The 22504-nt window shown below is 41.8% G+C and overlaps 6 protein-coding genes across 6 annotated transcripts; 2 read left to right on the forward strand and 4 right to left on the reverse strand.

The window, feature by feature from the left end:
* Positions 1 to 37: 37 nt before the first annotated feature.
* MONOS_14936 (putative Skb1 methyltransferase family protein) lies at positions 38 to 4018 on the forward strand. The gene has a single exon (XM_067867778.1). The coding sequence runs from the start codon at positions 56 to 58 to the stop codon at positions 3842 to 3844; it is 3789 nt and encodes a 1262-aa protein (XP_067726926.1). The 5' UTR covers positions 38 to 55; the 3' UTR covers positions 3845 to 4018.
* Positions 4019 to 4067: 49 nt separating this feature from the next.
* Positions 4068 to 5723, reverse strand: MONOS_14935 (uncharacterized protein). The gene has a single exon (XM_067867777.1). It carries the CDS (start codon positions 5612 to 5614, stop codon positions 4505 to 4507), a length of 1110 nt encoding a protein of 369 aa, XP_067726927.1. The 5' UTR covers positions 5615 to 5723; the 3' UTR covers positions 4068 to 4504.
* Positions 5724 to 7607: 1884 nt separating this feature from the next.
* MONOS_8361 (uncharacterized protein) lies at positions 7608 to 14861 on the forward strand (the record flags this gene model as incomplete). The annotated part of the gene is made up of 1 exon (XM_067878767.1): positions 7608 to 14861. One exon carries the CDS (start codon positions 7608 to 7610, stop codon positions 14859 to 14861), a length of 7254 nt encoding a protein of 2417 aa, XP_067726928.1.
* Positions 14862 to 18147: 3286 nt separating this feature from the next.
* MONOS_8362 (uncharacterized protein) lies at positions 18148 to 19284 on the reverse strand (the record flags this gene model as incomplete). The annotated part of the gene is made up of 1 exon (XM_067878768.1): positions 18148 to 19284. One exon carries the CDS (start codon positions 19282 to 19284, stop codon positions 18148 to 18150), a length of 1137 nt encoding a protein of 378 aa, XP_067726929.1.
* Positions 19285 to 19326: 42 nt separating this feature from the next.
* MONOS_8363 (uncharacterized protein) lies at positions 19327 to 20324 on the reverse strand (the record flags this gene model as incomplete). The annotated part of the gene is made up of 2 exons (XM_067878769.1): positions 19327 to 19923; positions 20157 to 20324. The coding sequence occupies 2 exons, from the start codon at positions 20322 to 20324 to the stop codon at positions 19327 to 19329; spliced, it is 765 nt and encodes a 254-aa protein (XP_067726930.1).
* Positions 20325 to 20516: 192 nt separating this feature from the next.
* MONOS_8364 (uncharacterized protein) lies at positions 20517 to 21691 on the reverse strand (the record flags this gene model as incomplete). Its single annotated transcript, XM_067878770.1, has 3 exons — positions 20517 to 20788; positions 20884 to 21379; positions 21446 to 21691. The coding sequence occupies 3 exons, from the start codon at positions 21689 to 21691 to the stop codon at positions 20517 to 20519; spliced, it is 1014 nt and encodes a 337-aa protein (XP_067726931.1).
* Between the last annotated feature and the right edge of the window lie 813 nt (positions 21692 to 22504).

The following is a 22504-nucleotide window of genomic DNA, read 5'->3' on the forward strand; positions in this document are numbered from 1 at the left end:
AGAAAGTTATGAGAAATAAATAAAGTATGGATTCGATCAGACAATACTTTTGAAAATGTCTGAATATTCTTCTTTATCCGTTGGGTACATGTTTGATGACCCACTTCATCCTTATGTCCCAATATCTGCTCCAAATTTATACAGATCATATCATGAAATCCGCGAGCTTTCTGTTGATTTTGGCATAACAACTCTTACTCAACCTGGTTACGGGATCAATCAAGAAGGAGATTTAATTTCCGTTGACTCAGATTTTGTTTTACTTAATTTAACATGGAGTAACCATACAATGATTAGGATCCCTTCCGACATTGTTAGACAACTTGAAAGCACTGATACTGAAGAAAGAAATTCGGCACATAAACGTTTTCTTCAACTCGTTGATTGGGCTCAGCACTTAAGCTTGCCAGCTATTTATGTGCCAAGTCCAACATGTGCACATCCAGTCCAGTTGGCAAAGACACTTCGGGAAAGTCTTGATCTTTGTGCCGAAGCACCATCGTTTTGGCTTGAAATCCCTCTTCTGGGAAGAGAAGAAAATGAATCCAATTCTTCTAATGATGGCATTATCGATCCATGGGATACATGGGATTGGATTAGATGTGCATGCGACAGTAATAGTTTATTGAGAATTGCATTGAAATTTCCTTCATCAAATGATCCTGACGTTCTTCCAATACCTTCTTCAATTGAAATTGGGAGATGGCTATCAGAATATGTTGCAGCTATTGTTCTTCCAACTGATTTATTCCGCACAAATCCATCACATTATCCGTGCTTAGCTGTTAAAATGCAAAAGATATTGAGACAAGTTATGAAAGCTGGATCTATTCAAGTTGTTATTTGCGGTCCTCCTCGACATTTCCCACCAACGCTTGAGGATGGAGAAGATGGACCCGTAGAAAGAGTGGTTTGGGGAGACGAAGAAGAAAGCGAGACAAGCAGCGATAGCAGCGAAGAAGGAGACGAGGATGCACCTTCGAAAAAAAGAAAGAATAAGAAGAAGGACACTTTTCGCAATACAATTGGGTTGATTGCGCCGAGGCCTGGCGAAGAGGGAGAAGATCCCATTGGCGTTGCCAAAAGCGAGGAATGGCTGAACTACAAAAATCAGCAGAAAAGAAAGAGAAACAAGAGAAGAGCAATGAAAGGCAAAGGAAACAAAGGCAAAAAAGCTGCAAATGCAGCAGACGGAGAAGAGAATCCGAAAGAACAAGGAGAATCAGACGACGACGAAGATGACATTTCACCACGAGAGAAGTATCTGAGATATTATCGAGCACACACTCAGCTGTATAGTAAGTATATCCAGTATCTGGGAAGAGTAATTTCACCCACTCTATTCTCAGCTGTAGAATCGTATTTGGCATCTTTCCGTGACTATCTTCAATCTCCTCTGCAGCCACTGAAGGATCAGCTGCATTCACAGACATACGAGACATTTGAGAAGGATCCTGTGAAGTATCGTCTGTATCAGGAAGGCATCACAGCAGCACTGGCCTCGCTGCCTGCCCTGCTGTTCGGAGGAGTGGATGCAGAGAGAGGAGTGTGGAGAAGAGTGTACAGACACCCTTCGCATTACAGTTCGTATTCTTATCACTTCAAACACAGTCAGAAGCAGCATGGACAGCAAGTTGGGTGTGGGTGGAAAGTTATTTGCGAGAAGAGAAGGGCTTGGATTGAAAAGCAAAAAGCTAACAATTATGCAGCTGACCACAAAGAATGGCTGAAAGAATTGGAAAAAGAGTTGAGGAAGAAAAGAGAGGAGCAAAATGGAAACAAAAAAGAAAAAGATGAAAAAGACGAAGACAATGAAGAAGATGATGAAGACGAAGACGAAGATGAGCTTACTGTATCTCCACTTGTGATGCTTTTGGGAGCTGGTCGTGGGCCGCTTCTCAGATGCATTTTCCGTGCCATTGCAAAAGTGAATGAAATCAGGGAGTGGATGGTTGAAGAACTGGAAAAGGAAGAGAAGAAGAAGATGATGACAAGCAACGAGAAAGACGAGGAGAAAGAGAAAAGCGACAGAATGAATCGCTTATCAGAGATGATGAAAGATGTAATAAAAGAAGAGAAAAAGAAGACAAACGAATTTGGAGATTCAGATGAAGAAGAGGAAGATGAAGAGGACAAATTAGACGAAGCAGCGTTGGCAGAAGCAGAAGAAGAGATCTTTGACAAAGATGACACAACTGAAGAAGCGAAAAAGAGGAATTGGATGAAGTCTTTCCGAAAGGTGTTTCCACAGATTACTGTTCCAACAGTAGCTCAGCTGGAGACAGCACTGACTCCGCTGATCACTCCAAGTTCTGAGGAAAACAAAGAAGCTGAAAGAGAATCAACATCATCTGCTCCCAAAGTGGATCTGAATGATTTGATTGCGATGCTGTCGCTTCCAGTGAGTCCGCGTGTTGTGGCACTGGAGAAGAACCAGAATGCGCTCATCACCCTCAAAGCACTCACGGGCAAAGAATGGCCAGCAGATGTGGAGCTTCTCTCGGCAGATATGAGAGAAAAAGAGGAAAGCAAAGAAGGTAAATGTGGGAAAAAGAAGGAAGAGAAAACAACGAAAGATAGCATTAATGAAGATATGTTTGGCATCAAATCTTCTTCTTCATCAGCCTCATCATCATCTTCTTCTCTCGTCACTTCATCCTGCTCGTCATACTTCGGAAAGGCGTCTCTCATCGTCTCTGAGCTTTTGGGCTCCTTTGGCGACAACGAGCTGTCACCCGAGTGTCTGGACGGCGGGCAGCGGTTTTTGAGGTGTCAGAGAGGCGGCGGTGTCTCTATTCCTGCAGACTCGTCCTCGTGGCTGTGCCCTGTATGTGCTCCGTTTGTGCACAGCGAGATTGAGGAAATGGCATTTTCATGGCCGCTTTTGAAGGAGAAGGAGAAGGAAAGGAAAGAGCTGAAGGAGAAGGAGCAAAGAACTGGCGATAAATGCGAAGGATCAGAAAGCGAAGAAAGCGAAGAGATGAAGAAAAGTCCTTATTATTTAACTGTGAAAGATGGAATTGTATCAATTCCGTTGAAAAAGATTGAAGAAGAGGAAGAAGAAGGAAAAGAAGAGGATTGTTCTTACAAGACACTTCGTGTCTCTCCATTTGAGACCCCGTTTGTGGTGAAGCTGCATCGCCACATAAGAACAGCAGCTATCAAACGAGTGTTTACGTTTGTGCATCCTAATCCAATATTGCCGCCTTCCTTCAAACAATGCTGCGGAAAGGATGTTAGTGAAGGAGGTGAGCTTGGCGGAGAGCATAGCAATGAAAAAGCGTTTTTGCCTTATTATTCGATGCCTTCTTCAAACGAACACAACGAAAGAGTGATTAAGGTTACATTCACAGCTGGACTCACTGCACGATGGCACGGCTTTGTTGGGTATTTCACGTCAACGCTGTTCAAATACGATTCTCCTTCTCCATTCAACTCTCTCCCATTCGATTCGTCCAAGACAGAAGCATTGCCTTCGTCAAGCTCTTCTTCGAATGCTGTTGAAAGTGGGGGTTCTTCAGATAAATCGAGCGACTGCGAGAAAGACAGTAGCAAATGTGCAAATGACCAGCTTTTATCAGACCCAACGCCATCTCCGATGTGCATTCAGCTCTCAACCCATCCGTTTTCTCATTCTCCTGACATGTACTCTTGGTTCCCTATCTTCTTCCCTCTCACAGTTCCTGTGCGTGTTGAAAGAGGAGAGCAAGTGGAAGTGTCTATGAGAAGAAGATATTCAGAGCAACGAAATGAAGTGTGGTATGAATGGAGGATTTCATCACCTCCACATCTTGTGACGCACTGGCACAATGAAAATGGAAGGAGCTACTCTATTGGATGCTAAGTTGGTCAAGGAATTTTTTTGAAATGTTTTTCTTCATTTTGATTTTTGATTTTCGCTTTTAACATTCTCCAAATAATCATTTCGATTTCGATTTCAAATTACATTTATTTCATCGATCTTAACAAATCATCTTTTGTTATAAAGTCAATTTAAAAATAGTTATTTCGCATTAAAGAACTCAAGATTTATTGATAAGTTCTATTAGTACGGGTGATGGTGATTCCCACACTTAAAACCAGTAAAAATATCACATTTAAAACAAAAAATTGTCAAAAATATGGGACGAAGAATATTACTTTATGAATTTTGTTCCATTCAGAGTTTCCTAACAAATTTCTCATTTTTTTTAAAATTTTCTTAACATTTTTGTATGAGAATGCTTGACTTTATTTGATATGAAAGTGAAAAAAGTTTGGAACAAATCGTTGTTTTTTTCTTTAAAGCAAGAATTTTTCCCCATATTTATATAAATGTTCCATACAGATTCACAAAAAAAGTATGCATTCCTTATTCGATTTTCACATCCTTTTTTGCACGCATTGCATAGGCCCCGATCACAACTTGATGCCATTTGCCTGATTCTCAGCATTCACTCATCGACAAATCAGCCTTTCTGATCGAATCGCAAAAAGCGGGTTGTGTTCAAACAATTTTTCCCTTTCATAGCTCATTGATTTCCTCAATGTCTCCATCTGCAGCCACAGCATCTGGCTCTGCTTCCACCTCTGTTCTTCGCTCGTCTCGTTCCCCATCCACAAAACTGCTGCTGCAACAATTACTTCTTCTTGTGCTCCCTTCCCCAGCTCCTTTCTCTCTCCATTTCCATTCTTTCTCATCCCTTCCCCTCCTTTTCCTTCGTCTCTCCCGCTTCATCTGCCTCATCCCACTTCCTGCATCGTAGAACCGCCTCAACATCTCCTCTGGATCTCTCACCCCAAGCTCCCATTCACTCTCTCCTTCTCCTCTTTTCTCTCCTCCTCCACCACTGACAATCACCCTCAAGCATCTCATGTGCCCCATCTCACTTTTCTTTCCTTCCCCATCCCTTCCACTCCAAAAACCTTCATCATCATCATTTTCATCTTCTTCCATTTCATCCTCTCTTTCCCAGCCCCTCATCAGCCAATCTCCCCACTCATCCTTTCCTCCAACACCAGACATTCTGCTCTCTCCTTCACTTGTTGTCTCCCTTTCTCCTAACTCCTCTTCTTTTCTCCTTTCTCCCTCATTCTCAACCTCGCTTCCATCTCCCATTTCACCCGCCTCGAGCCATCGCTGAAATTCCAACAATTTGCTTGTTGGCTTCAAATCCTCTTGGAACAATAACCCTTCGTCTCCTTCCCCTCTCTGCCCTATTTCCTCCAAAAGCATCTGCGAAAGGAGACCTGATGGAAATGTTCCTGCGGGCGATTCTTCTTCTTTCTTCCTCATTTCCCTGTCTTTCCCGCTCCTTTTGCTCCTCCTCAGCCCTCCATATCCCCCATATCTCAGATCCGGATGCTCTGTGTTTGCATCCAAATCTTCTGCCTTCGCTCCCTTCCGCTTTGCTCGCTCATACCGCTCCGCCTGCTGCTCCTCCCTTCCCACTCCCTCATTTTCACCTTTCCCTCCTCTCTCCTCTCTTTCTGTTTCCTTCTCCAAAACACGCCTCTCTGCCTCATCCCACATCCGAGTCTCCTCCTCAGCCTCTTCTCCCCTCCTTTCTGCAACTCCTCCCATCCCTTCCCACTCCTTCCGCACCCACACCCCAAACACCTTCCAGTGCTTCATTGCATCCTCCACCTGCCTCCTCCACCGCAAAACCCGTTCCTTCCTCTTCTCCAGCCTGCCTCCTGCCCCTGCTCCACCCGCTGCCTCCCAGTCTTCCCACCTCCACCGCTTCACCATCTCTCCCCGCTTCCTCTCTTCCAACTTCCATCCTTTCTCCCTCCCAATCCCCTCCATCTCTTTCCCCATCTCCTTCTTCACCTCTTCCCTTGCCCACTCCTCTCCTTCTTCCTTCTCCATTTCTTTGCATCTTTCGTCAGTTCTTTTCACCCGCATATCCTCAAGCACCATTTGAGCTGAGCATTCACAGCCCTTGTTTTCATCTTTCATCCCTTTCTCTCTTTCTTCACCAAATATCCCTGTCTCCTGTTCTCTTCCCAATCCAGCCCCGCTCTCCACCACTGTGTGCGTCTGCCATTCCATTCCTGTCTCTTTCTCTGAAGCACTCTTTTCCACCCAGAATGGCACAGACGACTCGCACTTCTCTTTCAATTCGCTGATATTCCCAATTTCCATGGAGCCAGAGTTTGTGTTTGTGCTTGTGCTGCTGCTTGACCACCCACTCCTTCCAGTCTGCAAATAAGTCTTCATCCATTTCGTTGCCTGCCATTTCGACAACGCCACTTTTTCTGTTTCTTCCCCAGTTTCTTCCCTCATTTCTGCAAGTTCGTGAGGCATGCCTAATATTTGTGTTGCATGTGCCCTGTCTGTTTCCTTCTTCCACAATTCACGATTTTCTGTCTTCTCTGTCATCATTGCCAGAATTCTTCACAATTAATTCCATCGTTAACAAAAGCCTTGAATATGTGTTTCTTTGCAACTATCCCACTTGTGATGCTCTTCAATGCCTGTTAAAAATAAGACAATCCAATTCATAAGTTGTTTTTCGTTTTAGTTTATTTTTCTTTTCAAAGAGAGTCACAAAAAATAAATTTCGTAAAAAAAATTATTCATAAAGAAGATACATAACACATTCTTCAGTTTTGCATTGCAATTTGGTTTTGGGGAAAGATTTATGTGATTTTAATCAAGGCGATGATGAGCTCATGATTTCAAAAGAGAATCGATTGGCTGCCTTCTGCTCGCGAATGCAAAATGCAAAAAGAAGCATTTTTGTCGGTTCTTTTTCATTTGTCCGAGATATTTTTTTTCCAGACAAAAAGAGAAAATAAAAATTAGAAAAAACGATCAGGCAAATGATATTTGATTGTTTCATTGTTGGATTTTTTAACATGTGTTATTATTCAATTCATTGAAGGCGATTTTTTAACGTGCTTGAGTGTTTTTAATGAGTTGGATTTGTTTGTGTTGATTTGCTGTGCAGACATCTTTTGAGAAGAAATAACAATATTTGTTTTTGGTGATGAAAGCGAATCATTTATTTTCATATTGGAATATTTTTTCCATAAATGTCCCAATGTTTCAATACTTTTAAACTTATTGCTTTCGCTCAGAGCTTGCTGTTTGAATTGAAGCGTTTTTTTGACTTTTTTGATTTTTTGAATCACGGCTTTTGAACAAACTGAAAATGATTTTTCTTTGTGGAAAATATTCGAGAATTGCTATATAGTTGTAATTCAATTTATTGTGTTTCTGAATCATCAAAGCTTTTTCGTGCATTTTAGATTTATTTTTTTAAAAACAAAGAGTTATTCTGGTTTTCCAAATTAAAAAAAGCAATATTTTCTTCTATTTTTTGTTTTTTTTATTCTTTTTACGAATTTGTTATATATTATTTATGACATTATTGATTTTCTTTTGATTATTGTTATTTTTTTCATTTTATTGAATATTATTTTTTTTATGTTATATTTTGCGAATATTCTGATTATCTCATTTATTCATTTACTAAGTTGATCTTTTTCAATTGTTATTGAATCTGTATTTATTGTCTTTCATAATTTCATCTTCAGTGTTTTCTGGAAAGCCAAAAGATGGGATTAATGGGGCAGGAAACAAAAGAAAGGCAATTTATGGGTCAATTCGATCCGGAAAGATGATTCTATCTCCGTGTTGTCTGCTGATTGTTTCCTTTTTGGCGGCGAGTGTTTCATATGAGCTCAAAAGCAGCATGCTTCTGGATGGAGAAGATGGGAAGGGAAAAATCAAAGAGAGACTGGAAGGCAAAGAAAATGCTTGGTGGGAAGAAAAGGGTGTGGAATGCTGGAAAAAGGAGGGAAAAGAGAAATGGCTTCAAACAGGAAGTGTGCGTTTCATGAGCAGGGAGCGGAATGGAGTTGGGGTGAAGAGTGTGAATGCATCGGTTTGTCTGAAGCGGCTGAAGATATTTGTGAGTGAAAATGTGGAAGTGATGAATGTGGGCTTGGGAAGTCTGGGGGAGATGAGCGAGTGCTGTGTGGTTGCAGAAAGTGGTGTGATGGGAAGTGTTGCAGGAGCAGATGGTGGAGTGGTTGTGTTGAGGAATGTGAGTGTGGAAGGTGTGAAGAAAGGGATTGTTTTCGTTGGGAGTTTGGTGAGGGTTGGGAGATGTGATGGGAGTGATTGTGGGTGTGTGGATTTGAGCGAAGGGGTTGTGAGGGATGTGAAGGTGATGATGGAAGGAGCCTTCATTGCCAGTTGCAGCGGAATGGACACAGTTGTGGAACAGATGGCGTTTGTGAATGTGAGCAGAATGGCGATGAAGAGGCAGATGACAGGAGAAGAGAAGAAAGAGAAGTGGAAAAATGAAGAAAATAAAAATCAGTATTTTTGGAGAAGGAATGGAGAAAAGATGATTGGGTGTGTTGTGGAAGGAGTGGAATGGCCTTTGGATGGAGGCATTGTTTATGGAGCGAACAGAAGTGGGCAGAACTTGTGGTGTGAAAACACAACAATGGAGAGATGCGAAAGAAATGGAGCGATGAACGATTATGAAGGGGAGAAGAACATGGAAAGAAAAATCGTGAGCAGTGGAGATGAAACATTTGTTGATTGCTCATTTTTCGAAACCTCAGCGACAAGCAGTCAATCAAATTCAGGAGGAGCGATCCTGTTCACATCAACTGGAAAATTGACTGTTTTGAGAACATCGTTTGAGAGATGCTATGCAGCTTATTGCGGAGGGGCGATCTCCAGTCGCTTGAAGGAATACTGCAAGATGGAAGTGGAAAAATGCAACTTCACACATTGTTGGAGTGTGGCATCTGGAGGAACTGTTGATGCTCGGTATGTAAGCGAAGGGAGATGGGCAAAATGCCGATTCATTGAGGGAAACACAACTCACATGGGAGGAGGGTTGTTTTTGGAATTTGAGCCAACAAGAAACGTTGTCAGTGAAAATGAGTTTGTTGGAAACTCGAAAATTGGGCAAACATACAATGGAGGAGTTGGATTGGGATTATATGAAAACTGTTTTGCCATTGTATCAGACTGTATTTTCATGAATGGATACAGTGAAAATAGAGGCGGAGGGATATGTTGGGACGACAGAGCTGGATCAGCTGAATCAAAAGTGTTGTTTTGCTTCTTTGGAAACAACAGTGCAGCAAATGGAGGATCGGATGTGTATATCTGCGATGGGTGGACAAGCATTGATGAAAGCAGTTTTGTATTGTGTCGGACGATTTCGGAAGGAGAGGGAATGAGAGTTGTGAAAGGAGGCACAGATTGCAGCGGTTGGGTGTTGAAAGGATATTTCAGCAAGATCCACATTGATGGAGAGGAAGGGATCGACCATTTGGGATGTGGGTCTGGTGGAGTGGAAGGAGAAGAACAGAAGGGGAGGGGATGCAAAAGGATTGGGTATTTCAGAATGGTTGCAGATTTGACAAGAGAAGTGGATGTTGTTGTGGGGAGGGGAAGGTGCAGAGAGGAGAAAGTGGAGATTGGAGACTTGTCAGTGAGTGTGAAAGGGGTGGGGAAGGAGGAGACAGCTGTTGTTTTGAGAGGGAGGAGCGAAGGGGAAGAGGTGGTGCTGATTGGGAGAGGGAGTGGGATGTTTGAGGGGATGAGTTTTGCTCGAGTGGGGAAGGGGAAGAGGAGGAAGGAGGAGTTTGTTGTTGGAGAGAATGGAGGAGAGCTGCAGTTGGTGAAGTGCCGAGTGAGAGAGGTGAGCGCGGAGGAAAAGCAAAATGAAGGAGAAGGAGAAGGGGAAGGAAGAGAGGGAGAAGGGGATGCATTTTTGAGTGGGTTTGTGTTAGTTGTTGGAGGGAGAGTGGTGATGGAGTCAGTTGAGGTGAGTGGGATGAGGGAGGATGGGTGTGGAGTGGTGGAGATGGAAGGGGTGAATGGAGGGTGGGTGGAGATGAAGAACACAGTGGTGGAAGAGGTTGTGCGGGAGAGGGGGAATGGGAGTGTTGTGGGAGGGAGAGTGGGAGAAGGAGGAGGAGTGGTGGTGGAGGGAGGGACATATCGGAATTGTGGGTGCTTGTCGGGAAGTGGAGGTTGGATGTGGATTGGTGTTGGTGAAGGAGGGGTTGTGTCGATAGGCAACACAACAGGCAGCGAGGGAGGAGAAAGCGAGGGTGCTGTGAGTGTGGAGGGATGCAGCTGTGGAGGAGAAGGAGAAGGAGAGGGGTGCGGAGGAGGGCTGTTTGTGGAAGTGGGGAAGGGGTGGAGAGGGTTAGCGATTATAGATGCGGTATTCAGTGGATGTATGGTTGGGGAAGGGGAAAAAGAGCGTGGAAGAGGAGGAGGGTTGTATATTGATGTTGTGGATGGTGGAGAAGGAGGGAAAGCGTTGGATGAGATAGATGTGTTCCAGATTGGAAAAGTGAGATTTGAGGGAAACCGCGGGTGGGAAGGGAGAGATGTGTTTGCAAGGTGCAGTGTTCTGGGAGAAGTGGCAGACAGAGCTCATTTGGGGGATTGGTTTGTTCCATCAGAGGAGGAAAGAGAAGAGGATTGGAAGGAAGAGGAAGGGAAATGGGGAGGAGTGTGGGGGTGTGAGCGAAGCACCACAGGAGATGAGTTTGGGATTCCGATTGTGGTGTATTTGTGGGAAGGAGCGAGAGAGCGGATGCATGTGGATGGGGTTGGAGGAGGGGATTTTGGGAGGTGTGGATTTGCAGTTGCACCATGTGAGACAATCACACAAGCAATCAAACTGCATGCAGCATTGATGAAGGAGCAAGGGATGGAAGAGATCCGAGTGAGCCATTCCTCCTTGATTGAGGAGGCGATGGTTCTGAGTGAAGATGAGATGCCAAATGGATTGGTGATCGTTGGTGATGAAGAAGGGAGCGAAATTGTGTTTGGAGGAGAAAAGAGGAAACATGGCAGTGGAGAAGGAATAAAGTGGGAAGCAAAAGTGAATGAAATTGAAGAAAAGATGGGTTTTGTCAGGTCAAGTGTTCCATTTTCGTTGACAAAAATAATCTTTATGTTTGGAGAAGGGATGCTTGGATGCAGATCATTTGTTCGAATGGAGGACGAGAAGTGTGTTTTGCTGATGAAAGGATGCAGAATGGAGGGGAGAGGCAGAGAAGAAGGGGGAGAGATTGGATTTGTGTTTGTTGAAGGGATGAAGGGAGAGCTGAAGGTTGAGGAATGTGTGTTCAAGGACTGTCTGTTGGGAAAGGAGTATTTGGTGGTGGGTGAGGGAATGAAGAGCGTGGTGATAAATGGAACACTGTTCTCTGGAATAGACATGAGCAGCTCCAGTCTGATTGGAATATGTGGAGGAAGTGTTGGCGGAGCAAAGGGAAATGAAAGAAATGAAGAGAAAAAGAGGTTGTGGAGAGAGAATGGAGAAGAGAAGGCAAGAGTGAAGGTGCGGATGGAGAAGTCGAACTTCACAAGCATAACCTCGAGAGGCGAGAGCGGGGCAGTGATTGGAAGCAGAACAGGAGAAGTGATGGGGGTGGTGGATGTGAGAATCGAGGGGTGCGGGATGAGAGGGTGTGTGAATGAAGGGTCTGAGGAAGGGGGAGGCGTGAAGTGGCGAGGAGGGTGGGAAGAGAATGGAGAAGGGCTGGTGATGGAGAGCTGCACAGTTGCAGGATGTGAATGCAGCCGAACAAGTGGAAGGGGAGGGGGAATAATGCTGGACTGTGTTGGAAGGGCTGAGGGGAAAGAAGGAAATGGAGCAAATGGGATTGGAGGGTTTGTGATGAGGGGCATCTCATTCCTGTGGAATGAAGCATTTGTTGGGAAAGACATGTTTGTGAGGTGCTTGTCAATTGAGGAGCAGATGAAGCGGAGTGTGCTTGAGCTGGACACAGAGCAGGATTCTCTGTTGCGGAGGGATGCAGCGAATGCGAGTGATGAGGAAGAGAAGGATGTGGATCTGCTGGAGTGGTTGCAGGGGTATCAGTCTGTGTGGGTGTATGTTGCTGAGTCTGGGAAGGATGGGAGGTTGTGTGGATCAGATAGTGAGGCATGTCGGAGTGTTTCAGGTGGGATGAAGCACATGGAAAGAGGAGCAGGGAGCACGATGTGGATTGTGGAGAAAGGGGTTGTGATGGAGAAGACGACTGTGGGAGATGTGTGCGTCCGATCTTGGAAGCGGGGGAAGAAGTGCATTGTGAGTGTGGATAAGGTGGATGAAGCAGAAGTGTTGGAGGAAGGGGTTGTGTGCTTTGTGAATGAGAGTGAGGTGGTAGAGTGTGTGTTTGAAATCGGGAAGCATTTTGAGGGGAGAGATGGAAGTGTGCTTCAGCAAGTGAATGGAACACTTGTGATGACAGGGTGTGCAGTGAGGTTTGCGGAGCAAAGGGGAGCCCTGATGTGTGATGTGATGAGGATATGTGGAGGAGTGTTTGAGATGCGTGGGGGTGTGGTGGAGCAAATGGAGTGTGGGAAGGGTGTGTTTGTGTTTGGGAGTGGGAGCAATGGAGTGTTGCGGGAGTGTGTGATTGGGGATGTGGAGAGCGAGGGAGATGTTGTGAGGGTGGATGGTGGAGGGAGAGTGGAGATGAAGGAGATTGTCATGAAAGATGTGAGATTGCGCGGAGGAGCGAGCTGTGTGAGTGTGAAGGGAAATGGGGCATTGAATGGGGAAGGGGAAGGAGGAAAGACGAGGATGTGGTGTGTGGAGCTTGTGAATGTGAGTGTTTCGAAGAGTGAGGGAAGTGTGCTGCATGGAGAAGGGCGAGGAGCAAAGACAGAGTGCGTGAACTGTTCGTTTGGGAGATGGGGGAGGAGGAGTGGAGAAGGGAGTGCAGTGTGTGTGAGAGGAGGATGTGAGCTGGAGATGGAAGCATGCATGGTGGATGGGACAGGGCATGAGGAGAAGGATGAAAGAGAGGAGTGGATGAATGAAGGAGGAGAAGGAGAAGGAAATGAGAAAGGGGTGTGCAGGTGGAATGAGTCAGCTGTGGAGGTGAGACAGAGCACCGGGGTTGTGATGGAGACGAGGATTGCGAACTGTGGTGAGGGAGGGATGAGTGTCAGTGGAGGGAGTTTGAAGATTGCGAAGAGTGAATTTGAAGGGAATGGGGAAGGAGTTGCGAAGTATCCGTCTGCTCGGAGAAACATGTGGTGCAGAGAGGGAGGGAAGGTTGAAATGGTGAGCCTTCGTGGGGGAGATGGGGTGGAGAAGGGATCATCGATGTGGATGACGAATGAAGGATGTGAGGTGGGAGGAATTCTGGCAGCGAGAGAATCTGTGTTGTTCATTCCGCTAGTGGATGAAGTGGAGGTGGAGGTGGAGGAAGTCGGGGAGAGAGAGAAAGTGGTGTTTGTGGGGGAGTTGTTGCTTCCATGCAACTTATCATTCAAAGTGGAGAAGAGAATGGGTGAAGAAGTTCATGTGGAGAAAGGGGTGTTTGAGGAAGAGGGATATGTTTCTGAGGGGATGGTGTTTGGGTGGACAAGCACTGCAGGAATCGGAAATGAAAACGAAAATGCAGAAGTGAGTGTGTGCATCCTGTTTGGGAATGCTGAATCTCCTTCATCAACAAATGAATTCATCGTGAAGAACAGAAGCGAACCCAAAACAAATGGGGAGGAAAGGATTGTTGAAGGAGGAAAAGAAAAGAAATCTTATTGGTTGTTGATTGTGACTGTTCTTGTTATTTTATTGTTGATTGTTCTTATTGTTTCTATTATTCTTGCAGTCAGATGGAGAAAGGCAAAGAATGAAAATAAAGATCTGAGAGAGATAGTGAATGACACGGTGAAGAAGGATCCAAAGGCATTTGAGATGGTGACGATGGAGATGTCACCAGAGGTGCAGTGGAGGAGAGCTGAGAGAGAAGCGGAAAAGAAGAATGAAGAGAGGATCAAGAAGAGAGTGTATGCGAAAAGCTTGGGACACTCGGAGTCGTCAGAGCATTTGTTGAGTGAATGTGGATCGACTGAATATATCCTGGGGAAAGATTCAGACAAGATCCCTGAATGGGCATTGGAGAAGGTTGAGGAAGAAGAGACAAGAAAACGAACACCTTCGCCATCTGTTTCATCCACCTCAACCACAGACACTTCAGACACAGAATCCACTTTTGTTCGATCAGAGAGTCTGTGTCCCACAACTTCATCGATGTCCAATCTGGTGGATGCAATGGCCTGCTCCTCACCACATGAAAAACTGATTGTGGATTTGAGAGATTCTCTGTTCATGCTTCTTCATGGAAGGAATGAGAAGAAAGAGATGCCAATTGGCTCATTAAATGAAAGAGAGCAGACAGCTGCTCAGGTGCTGTTTTGGGTGGCTAATCTCGCACTGCATTCATTTGATGAAATGGAAAATCCGCTTCAATCGCTTTCCAATCTCAGTCCACACATAGTGTTGTTTTCAGAACACATGGTCATTTGTATTGTGATGCACTCTGACTTCTCATCTGACGATGATTCCGATTCCTCATCCATCTCTTCATCAACTGTTGTGACTTCTGCAAGTGATGATGATGATTATGACTCTCTTCCCTCATCTGCGTTTGAGGAGGATGATGTTTTCAAAAAAGAGTGCCTGAGGTGGAAGGCACCCGAACTGCTGATGAACAAGAAGATGGGAGCAACAAAAGAGTCAGTTGTGTTTTCGATCGGGATGATGCTGTGGGAGTGTCTGACCCTTCAGATCCCGTTTGGGGAGTTTGAGGCCGAAGTGGCAGGGCAGAAGATTGTGAATGGAGAGAGGCCGGATTTGGAGAGAGTTGGAGGGAGCAAGTGGAAGGAGGCAGTGAAGGCGTGTGTTTCGAGCCGAGCAAGTGACCGTCCATCTCTGATGAGTGTGAAGCGAGCATGCATTGAGCGTTTTCCGGCGAATGCAGCAACATTGACTGTATCTGATGCAATTGGGGTGTATATGAGTGGAGGCACAGCTGACGAAGAAGAAAGCGAAGATGGGATTGGAGAAAGCTCAATGGAATAGAAATGCACAAGGATTGCAACGTTCTGATGATGAATGAGAGGAAAGATAAATCAAAATCCCAAAATGAAAAAAATGATGAGTTTCCAACAGCAGCAAAACTGTTCTTTTTGTAAGTTTAATTGTTCAAGTGCATTTCTATTCTTTTCTTTTTCATTCATTTTTTTTTTTTGTTTGTGGTATTTCATTGATGGTGTTTGATGAGCTGCATTTGGCATCATTCCTCGAATGCGGCACTTGCAGCACTCCATCATCAAAAATATATGTGTAGGCAGTCATTTCAAAGGCACAGTTTAAATTTGTTTTTTTTAAGTTTATTATGATCATTGTTCGACATATCTGTGAAAAAGGCGCCAAATCTCTTTTATGAATTATTGAATCAAAAAAAAATTTTTTTTAACAGTCAAAAAAGGTGGGAAAGTTTTTTCATCATTTGAAACCTTCTTTCTTATTCTTTTATTGACACTTTGATGAATATTAAAGGAAATGGGTGCGAAATACAAAATTTTTTTGGAAAGTGTTCATAGAAAGATAAAATATATATACATAAACCATCGTTCGAAAACCCGGGAATTCTTCTTAAACCCGGACTTTTTCATAAAATTCATATTTTTCAATAAGTTTCAAAAATAAAATTATGATAATTCACATAATTATTCATCGGTATATAATACATCTATCCATGTACAAATTTTTATTTGTTGTGTTGTATTAATGAAGAAATAAATAATTATTATTTTTGATAATCTGACTTTTAATAATTTTTTCTGTTTCAACAAAACGATTCAGTTCATCTTTTACACATGTAACTTATTTTTTCTTTGTTGCAAACTGTTCGGATTATTTTTCATTTTTGGCAATTTGCTATTTCTGACGAAAAAAAAAACTATCATTTTTGAAAAATCATTATCAATGGGATAACTTAAAAAATATTTTTTGCAAAACACAAAAACATCCAAGTGAATTTAACACATGCGTTAATAAATATGATAGTTATATAAAATTTCTTTATTGATGAAATTTAAAATGATTCAGTAGGTATATCATAAAATACAATTTGGTAAATAAGTCAATGAAAATGATCATTGTTAATCATAAATTAAGAAAATAATCTTGATTTACAAAATGCCTACTGAATCATTTTAAATTTCATCAATAAAGAAATTTTATATAACTATCATATTTATTAACGCATGTGTTAAATTCACTTGGATGTTTTTGTGTTTTGCAAAAAATATTTTTTAAGTTATCCCATTGATAATGATTTTTCAAAAATGATAGTTTTTTTTTTCGTCAGAAATAGCAAATTGCCAAAAATGAAAAATAATCCGAACAGTTTGCAACAAAGAAAAAATAAGTTACATGTGTAAAAGATGAACTGAATCGTTTTGTTGAAACAGAAAAAATTATTAAAAGTCAGATTATCAAAAATAATAATTATTTATTTCTTCATTAATACAACACAACAAATAAAAATTTGTACATGGATAGATGTATTATATACCGATGAATAATTATGTGAATTATCATAATTTTATTTTTGAAACTTATTGAAAAATATGAATTTTATGAAAAAGTCCGGGTTTAAGAAGAATTCCCGGGTTTTCGAACGATGGTATAAAAATCTGACACAATGGAATTAAAGCATTTAAAAAGGGTGAAGAATGAGAAATACTCAAAGAAAAACAAAGGCATAGATGAGAAACTTTTCTGATAAATGGGTGATTTTTTTTGATATCATAAAAAAAGATCAAAAATCGAAAAAATATAATCTATAGTGGTATTAATTGATCAATAAGTTAAATTGATGTTTCATAAGTATTTAGCTTTTATTTCTGTCATATATATTTGTTTTATTTATTTATATAAAAAATCATACCTTTTTGAAATTTCAGTGCAAAAAGATTTTTTTGATCAAGTTCAATAAAAATTAGCCAAAAATAAATAAATAAAACTTCAAAAGAAAAAATTGCAAATTCATAATTGGCAAAATACACATTGCAAAGAGAAAGTTTATAAGAAGAACAGAAAAAATGATAGGAAAACAAAATTATAGAAATTAATTGATCAAAATCAGTTAATTTATTTTTTTGTTCTTTCTTTTGAATAGCCAACAAATCTCCATTCCTTTAATTCTGTTCAATAGCTTCATCAATTTTTGAACGAAATCGTGAACCATTGGATTAAACGAAATTTAACAGCTGTCTCCCTCTTATAGCCCAGAACAAAATTGTTGCCAGCAATGGAACAGATGTTTATGCCTGTTACAAAACACAGCAAAGCCCATGTGACACCATGGAGTATGCCCTCAACGGCTTCATTGCTCCATTCAGTGATGCCTCTCTCTCTCTTCTCGTCTCCATTTTTACTCCTACAATGACTCTCACATTCAGTGCAGCTGACACAAAAATCATTGATAACAATAACTTTTTTCCAATTTCATTATAATTTCTTCAATTATTTCTTCTTCTAATTTTGAACAATTTTTATATTATTGTAAAGCTCATGAGTTTTCGTCGTCTTTTCACAAGAAGCTGATTTTTTCAAAAATCCTTAACGTCAGCTCAGATAAAAACATTTCTTCGAAATTTCTTCATCTATTTTCTCCTTTTCATCAAATGCAAATTCCACTTGTTGCTTTAAGGAATCATCTATTACTTCTCTTCAATATGCATCTCTTCGATCATATCAGAAAGTTCTTCAAAAGCATTTATTTCTTCAGCATTCCGCTTTTAACTTGCTTGTAACCGATTAGCGCAACTACCTCTTTGAAATTTCTCTTCAATTCTGCCTTTTCCCAAAAATTGCTTTTCCTCTTCATTTCACTTCCAACAATTCGCTGTGGTTTTGATGTTGCGAAATTAATTGAAGGCTATTTTTGAATCAATTCACCCCAAATATCCTATCCTGCCCTGCCCCTTCTGTTTTCTGTGAATTCTTTCAATCTTAAAACGAAAAAAGTCAGATTCGATCTTCGTGGATTGCGTACCAGATGATCGGCTCATCTTGATTTGAAATTGAATCTCTTCCTTTGACATATAATCTTTTCAGATATTCCATGATAGAATAAATATTCCTTTTGTCTTTCTGAATGTGAATGAAAGTGATAAACGATGTCGAATTCGAGGGGTGTTGAACGCAAGAGAAGGAGACGAAGAGAGAGCAGAAAGTTTGAGTGGAGGAAGTGATCCAGGAGTAGCAGGATTAGCAGAAGATGGATGGAAAGCTTGAAATTGCAGTGAAGGAGATAAAGATGTTCTGAAATGAGGAGAAGATTGTTATTGGATGTTCATAAAAAAGGACGAAATGACAATCGAAGAAGTTCAGCGAGAAAGAGGATGAAGAGCAATGTTTGCATTTGAAGCGAAATCAGCATATAATCAAAAGGCGCAACCAAATTGAGCACAGGGTGTTTCTGCATCAGATCCATCGCCATTGAATTCTGCAAAGCGGAGAAAGATACCAATTTTGAGAACGAAAGTGAATAAAACAGCTTCGACAGAGCATCTCTTCTTCCGGGCACACTGCTCTGACTGAATGTTCTTATCCCTTTCTCCTTCTGAAACAGCAGAGCTGATCCTTTCCCTGCTCCTTTCCTTCCCTTCCTGTGTGTCGCTTCTGCTTCCTCTTTGTATGGCCACCAGCCCCTCCACTTCATCCCCCTTCCTCTTCTCAACTCTGCCCGGCTCTGCCTCAGCCCACTCTTCAGCGCACTCATCAGATCCAACCGCGTTCTTGTCTGCCTCGCGTCGACTGCTGCATACACAGGCACTTTTCGCATCTTCCACACAAATTGCCCATTTTCCTCGCTTTTGATTCGCACATAACGGCAGGGCACATCCAGTTCATCGCTCAAATCTTCCAGGTCAGAATTCGCTAAATCATTCAACATGCAGTCCAATTTCCGCTCTCTTGTCAAAAATGGCGTTTGGCTTTCTTTCGCCTCTTGTTGCGCCTCGCTTGCCATTTTGTTCACCTTCTGGTTAATCGGTGTGCCTGTCTCAAGGTACGGTTGTAATATTCCTTGGATGCTGCTTAACAGATTCTTGTCTTTTTCTTCTTTCTTCTTTCGCCTCTTCTTTTTCTCTTCTTTTTCTTTCTTCTTCTTCTGTATTTCCTGTTGTTTCATTAGCCAAAGCAGGTTTTCTGTCTGATCATCAGATTCCAATGAATTAAATGTGAACTTCGCCTCTTCATCGTCCACTTTCCCTTTCTCATTCTGAAACTCATCTGGTATCGCCTTTGCCACTTCTTTGTTCAAATCCTTCATCCCCATCACAGCCAACGTCACCACTCCTCCTCCTTCTCCAACAACAACAGGTGATAGCGGAGTTGTCTGTGCACCAACAGCCCCTCTTCCCATCTCCATCTCTTGGCCGTACACAATCAACGCCCTCCCTCCTACTCCTCCACATCCGAAGTCCATTCGCTTCCCTCGCGTAAAGTGTATCGTTCCAAAGGCGCCTCTTCATAAAGTATATTGCATAGGCTGTGGAGCAGGTGATGTTGTGTTGTAATTCTGCTGCTGTTTTTGCTGAGCTTGCGATGAAAGAGGCTCTGGATTTGGCTCATCTGAATGCGTTTCGTCTTTTTTGCCGCTTTGAATTGATTCTTTCGCGTTTGCATTCTCTTCTGCTTCTGTTTGATAGTCTTTCTTTTGAAGTCTTTCAACACTTTCTTGAGCTTCATTGTTTTCATTTCCTTTCTTTTTCATCGAAGCACTTTGTTTTGTTTCAGTATCATTTGCATCATCATCATATGCTCCTTCCTTTTCACTCACATCGCTCTCCAAACTATCAGTTGATTCATCATCTGACAGAATTCCCCCAACATTCACCACATTCTCATTGCTCATTATCTTCAGAATATTCTCATCATCTGCGTTGTCCTCTTCATACAGCCATCCATCCCCTGAGCTTATGCCCCACCAATCGTCGTCGTCAAACTCTTCTTCTCTTCTTCGGAACGCTGTCAGAATCTCCCGCAGCTTCTTCTCTCGAATGTCGTCTTCTTCGTCTTCGTCTATTCCCGTTAAGTTGCAAACTTTTGCTTTCTTCTTATTCTTCTTATTTTTATTTTTGGATTTTGATAAATGTTTTATTTTCTTTCCTTTTGAAGCAGCTTCTTTGGGGTTGTTCATTGAATCCTCCAATATCACTCCTTCGTTTTCGTCGTTGTTCGAATCATCATCATCTTTTTCTTCTTCCTCATCATTCGTGTTATCTTCATCGCCTTCAAATTCTTTTTTGTTTCAATTCGCATTCAAAGAATTAATTACTTCTTTCTCTTCTTTCTCACCTTTTTCGCCATCCCCCTCATTTTTGAAGCACTCACATTCATTCCTGGTCTTTTTATCGACTCGACAATCGGCGCTGGAGAAAGCAGCAGGTTTGGTCTGACCATCAAAATCACCTCATTCACAACAGAATCACGCTGAAGCTCAAGCGCCTGGTAGTATCTTCGCATCAGCCTCTGTTTCTCTCTCTGTTTGTGTCTCTTCTCTCTTCGCTCTTCTTCATCACTGATGATGGAGCTTTCGGAAAGTCATTCACTTTCTTCTTTTTTCTTCTGTTCCTTCAAAGAATTTCTTCTAATCAATGATGAACTCTCGTTTTCTTCTGATATTGTTTTATTTTCTTTTTCATCATCATTGTTATCTCAATCATTTGCTTGCTTCAATATCTTCCTCGTCTCAATCAGTTTTCTTGTTCTTCTTTCCTTTCTTCTCTTGTTCCTTGCTTCTCTCTCTCTTTCCTTCGCTCTCTCTCTTTCTCTCTTCCTCTTCTCCAGATTCTCCGCATACCGCTCCACCATCCGAAACTCTGCAAACAGCGGCAGCGCCTCAAATACGTCTGGTGGGAAAACAATATATTGTCTTTCCCTTCTTCTTCCGAACTGTTGCTGCATCCTCCTCATCTGCTGCTCTTCGCCTGTCAGAAATCTGTTTCTAGAAAAGCGCAGCAACGAAGAAGAAGAAGAAGAAAAGAAGAAGAAAAAGAAAAAAAAGAAGAAGAAAAAGAAGAACGTGAGGCACCAGAAGCAGCAGACACTTGTGCACAGTGGTTGAGATAGCGTCGTCGTAGGAGAGGATGCATTGCTCTTATGCGGCGAGCCATGGCAATCTTAGAGCGATGAGGTGGTTTGTGGTGGAGAGAGGGGTCAGTAACTGCAGGAGAAGATGAGGAAGATGAAGAGGAAGAGGAAGAAGAAAATGAAGGAGATGGAGAAGAAGATGACTGTGGAAGAGAAAGAAAAGATTCATTGGGCAATGAAGAAGGAGATGTGCCTGTTTCTGTGCCAATGCTAGCAATTGAATGAGTCAAAAATGTTTGTGCAGAATTTTGATTGCTTTTTCTCTGTCTTTGTCTTCGAGGCACATAAGACGGATTCTGAAGAGTTGCTTCTTGTGGCGGAAGAATCACAGGAAGAGGCAGACGCGGTGCATGTTTTCGTTTGAAGTCTTCGATGATTTCATCAATTTCCGCATTTTCAGCTCTTTCTTGTGATGAATTCACTTCTAACTGTTCGTAAAAAGAGGAAGATGAAAATGATCAGTTTTCTATTTTTTCTTTCTCGAAGAATTTGACTGTTGCTGTTTTTGATGACGATGTCGAAGAAGAAGAAGAAGAAGAAGAAGAGGAAGAGGAAGAAGAGGAGGAAGAAGAAGAAGAAGAAGTTAAAGAATTTAGAGAAGGTGAGGAAGAAGTAAATGATGAAGAAGAAAGTGAAGAAAGTGAAGAAGATGAGATGATGAAGAAAATGAATATTTTTCGCGATTGACAAATCCATAAAAAATTCAAAAAAATTCCAAGGAAGAAGTTGGGAGGTTCCATGTGATTTTGTTTACTGAATGAAACATTTCATTTAACAAGTTAACTTCGCAACGAGACAAAAACCCAAATTGCAAATATTTTGGATGATATTCTGTAATTAATCAATTAAGCTTGATTTCTTCAAATCAACTCACTTTCTTTCAACAATTTCCTCTCTTTTCCCTTCAAAAATAAAAAATGAAGATATCTCTGAATTTCCACTCCTTTCCATTTTCCTCTTCCATTCAGCTCTCAAAATCATCAAAAAATGTCAATTCCCTTCCTTTTCTTCATTTTTCGCAGTCTCTTCCATAAAATATTCTTCTCCTCTCAAAAAAGAAAAAACCCCTCTTCCATTAGAATATTTCGGAATATTCTTCTTCTTTCCCGCCTTTGCCCTCTTTTCTTTTTTTTCAAAATCCATTTCTCCAATCGACAATAAGCCCTCCTTCATCATCCCCAGTCACTTCTCTATATTTTTTCTATTTTTTCTTCTCCAAATCTCCGCTTGCTCTTCCCCATCCCCTTTGTCTCAGAATTTCTTCCTTTCAAAAGCCCCTCTCGAAACATTAACATTCTCAATAACACTCAACTCCCGCCCCCTGCTACAAAAAATCCCCTTCCATCTCATCTCCGATCCATATCCCTCATGTGCATAGTGTTGATGAGATAAACATCAAATACTTCTTTTGGTGGTTGAGAATATTATTAAAGGAGAGGATCATGACAAAAACAGAAAAAAACACATCTGCACATCCACCACAATGTGTACGGGCCGAAAAGACCCTCCAGTGAAATGTACAATGTATTTTGTGGAGATGCATTCCATGCTGC

Source organism: Monocercomonoides exilis (assembly GCF_001643675.1).
Source record: "Monocercomonoides exilis strain PA203 chromosome Unknown scaffold24-1337568, whole genome shotgun sequence".
Classification (NCBI taxonomy): domain Eukaryota; phylum Preaxostyla; order Oxymonadida; family Polymastigidae; genus Monocercomonoides; species Monocercomonoides exilis.

Coding starts and splice junctions, on each gene's coding strand:
- MONOS_14936 (XM_067867778.1), top strand. CDS start 56: ATGTCTGAATATTCTTCTTTATCCGTTGGGTACATGTTTGATGACCCA.
- MONOS_14935 (XM_067867777.1), bottom strand. CDS start 5,614: ATGAAGCACTGGAAGGTGTTTGGGGTGTGGGTGCGGAAGGAGTGGGAA.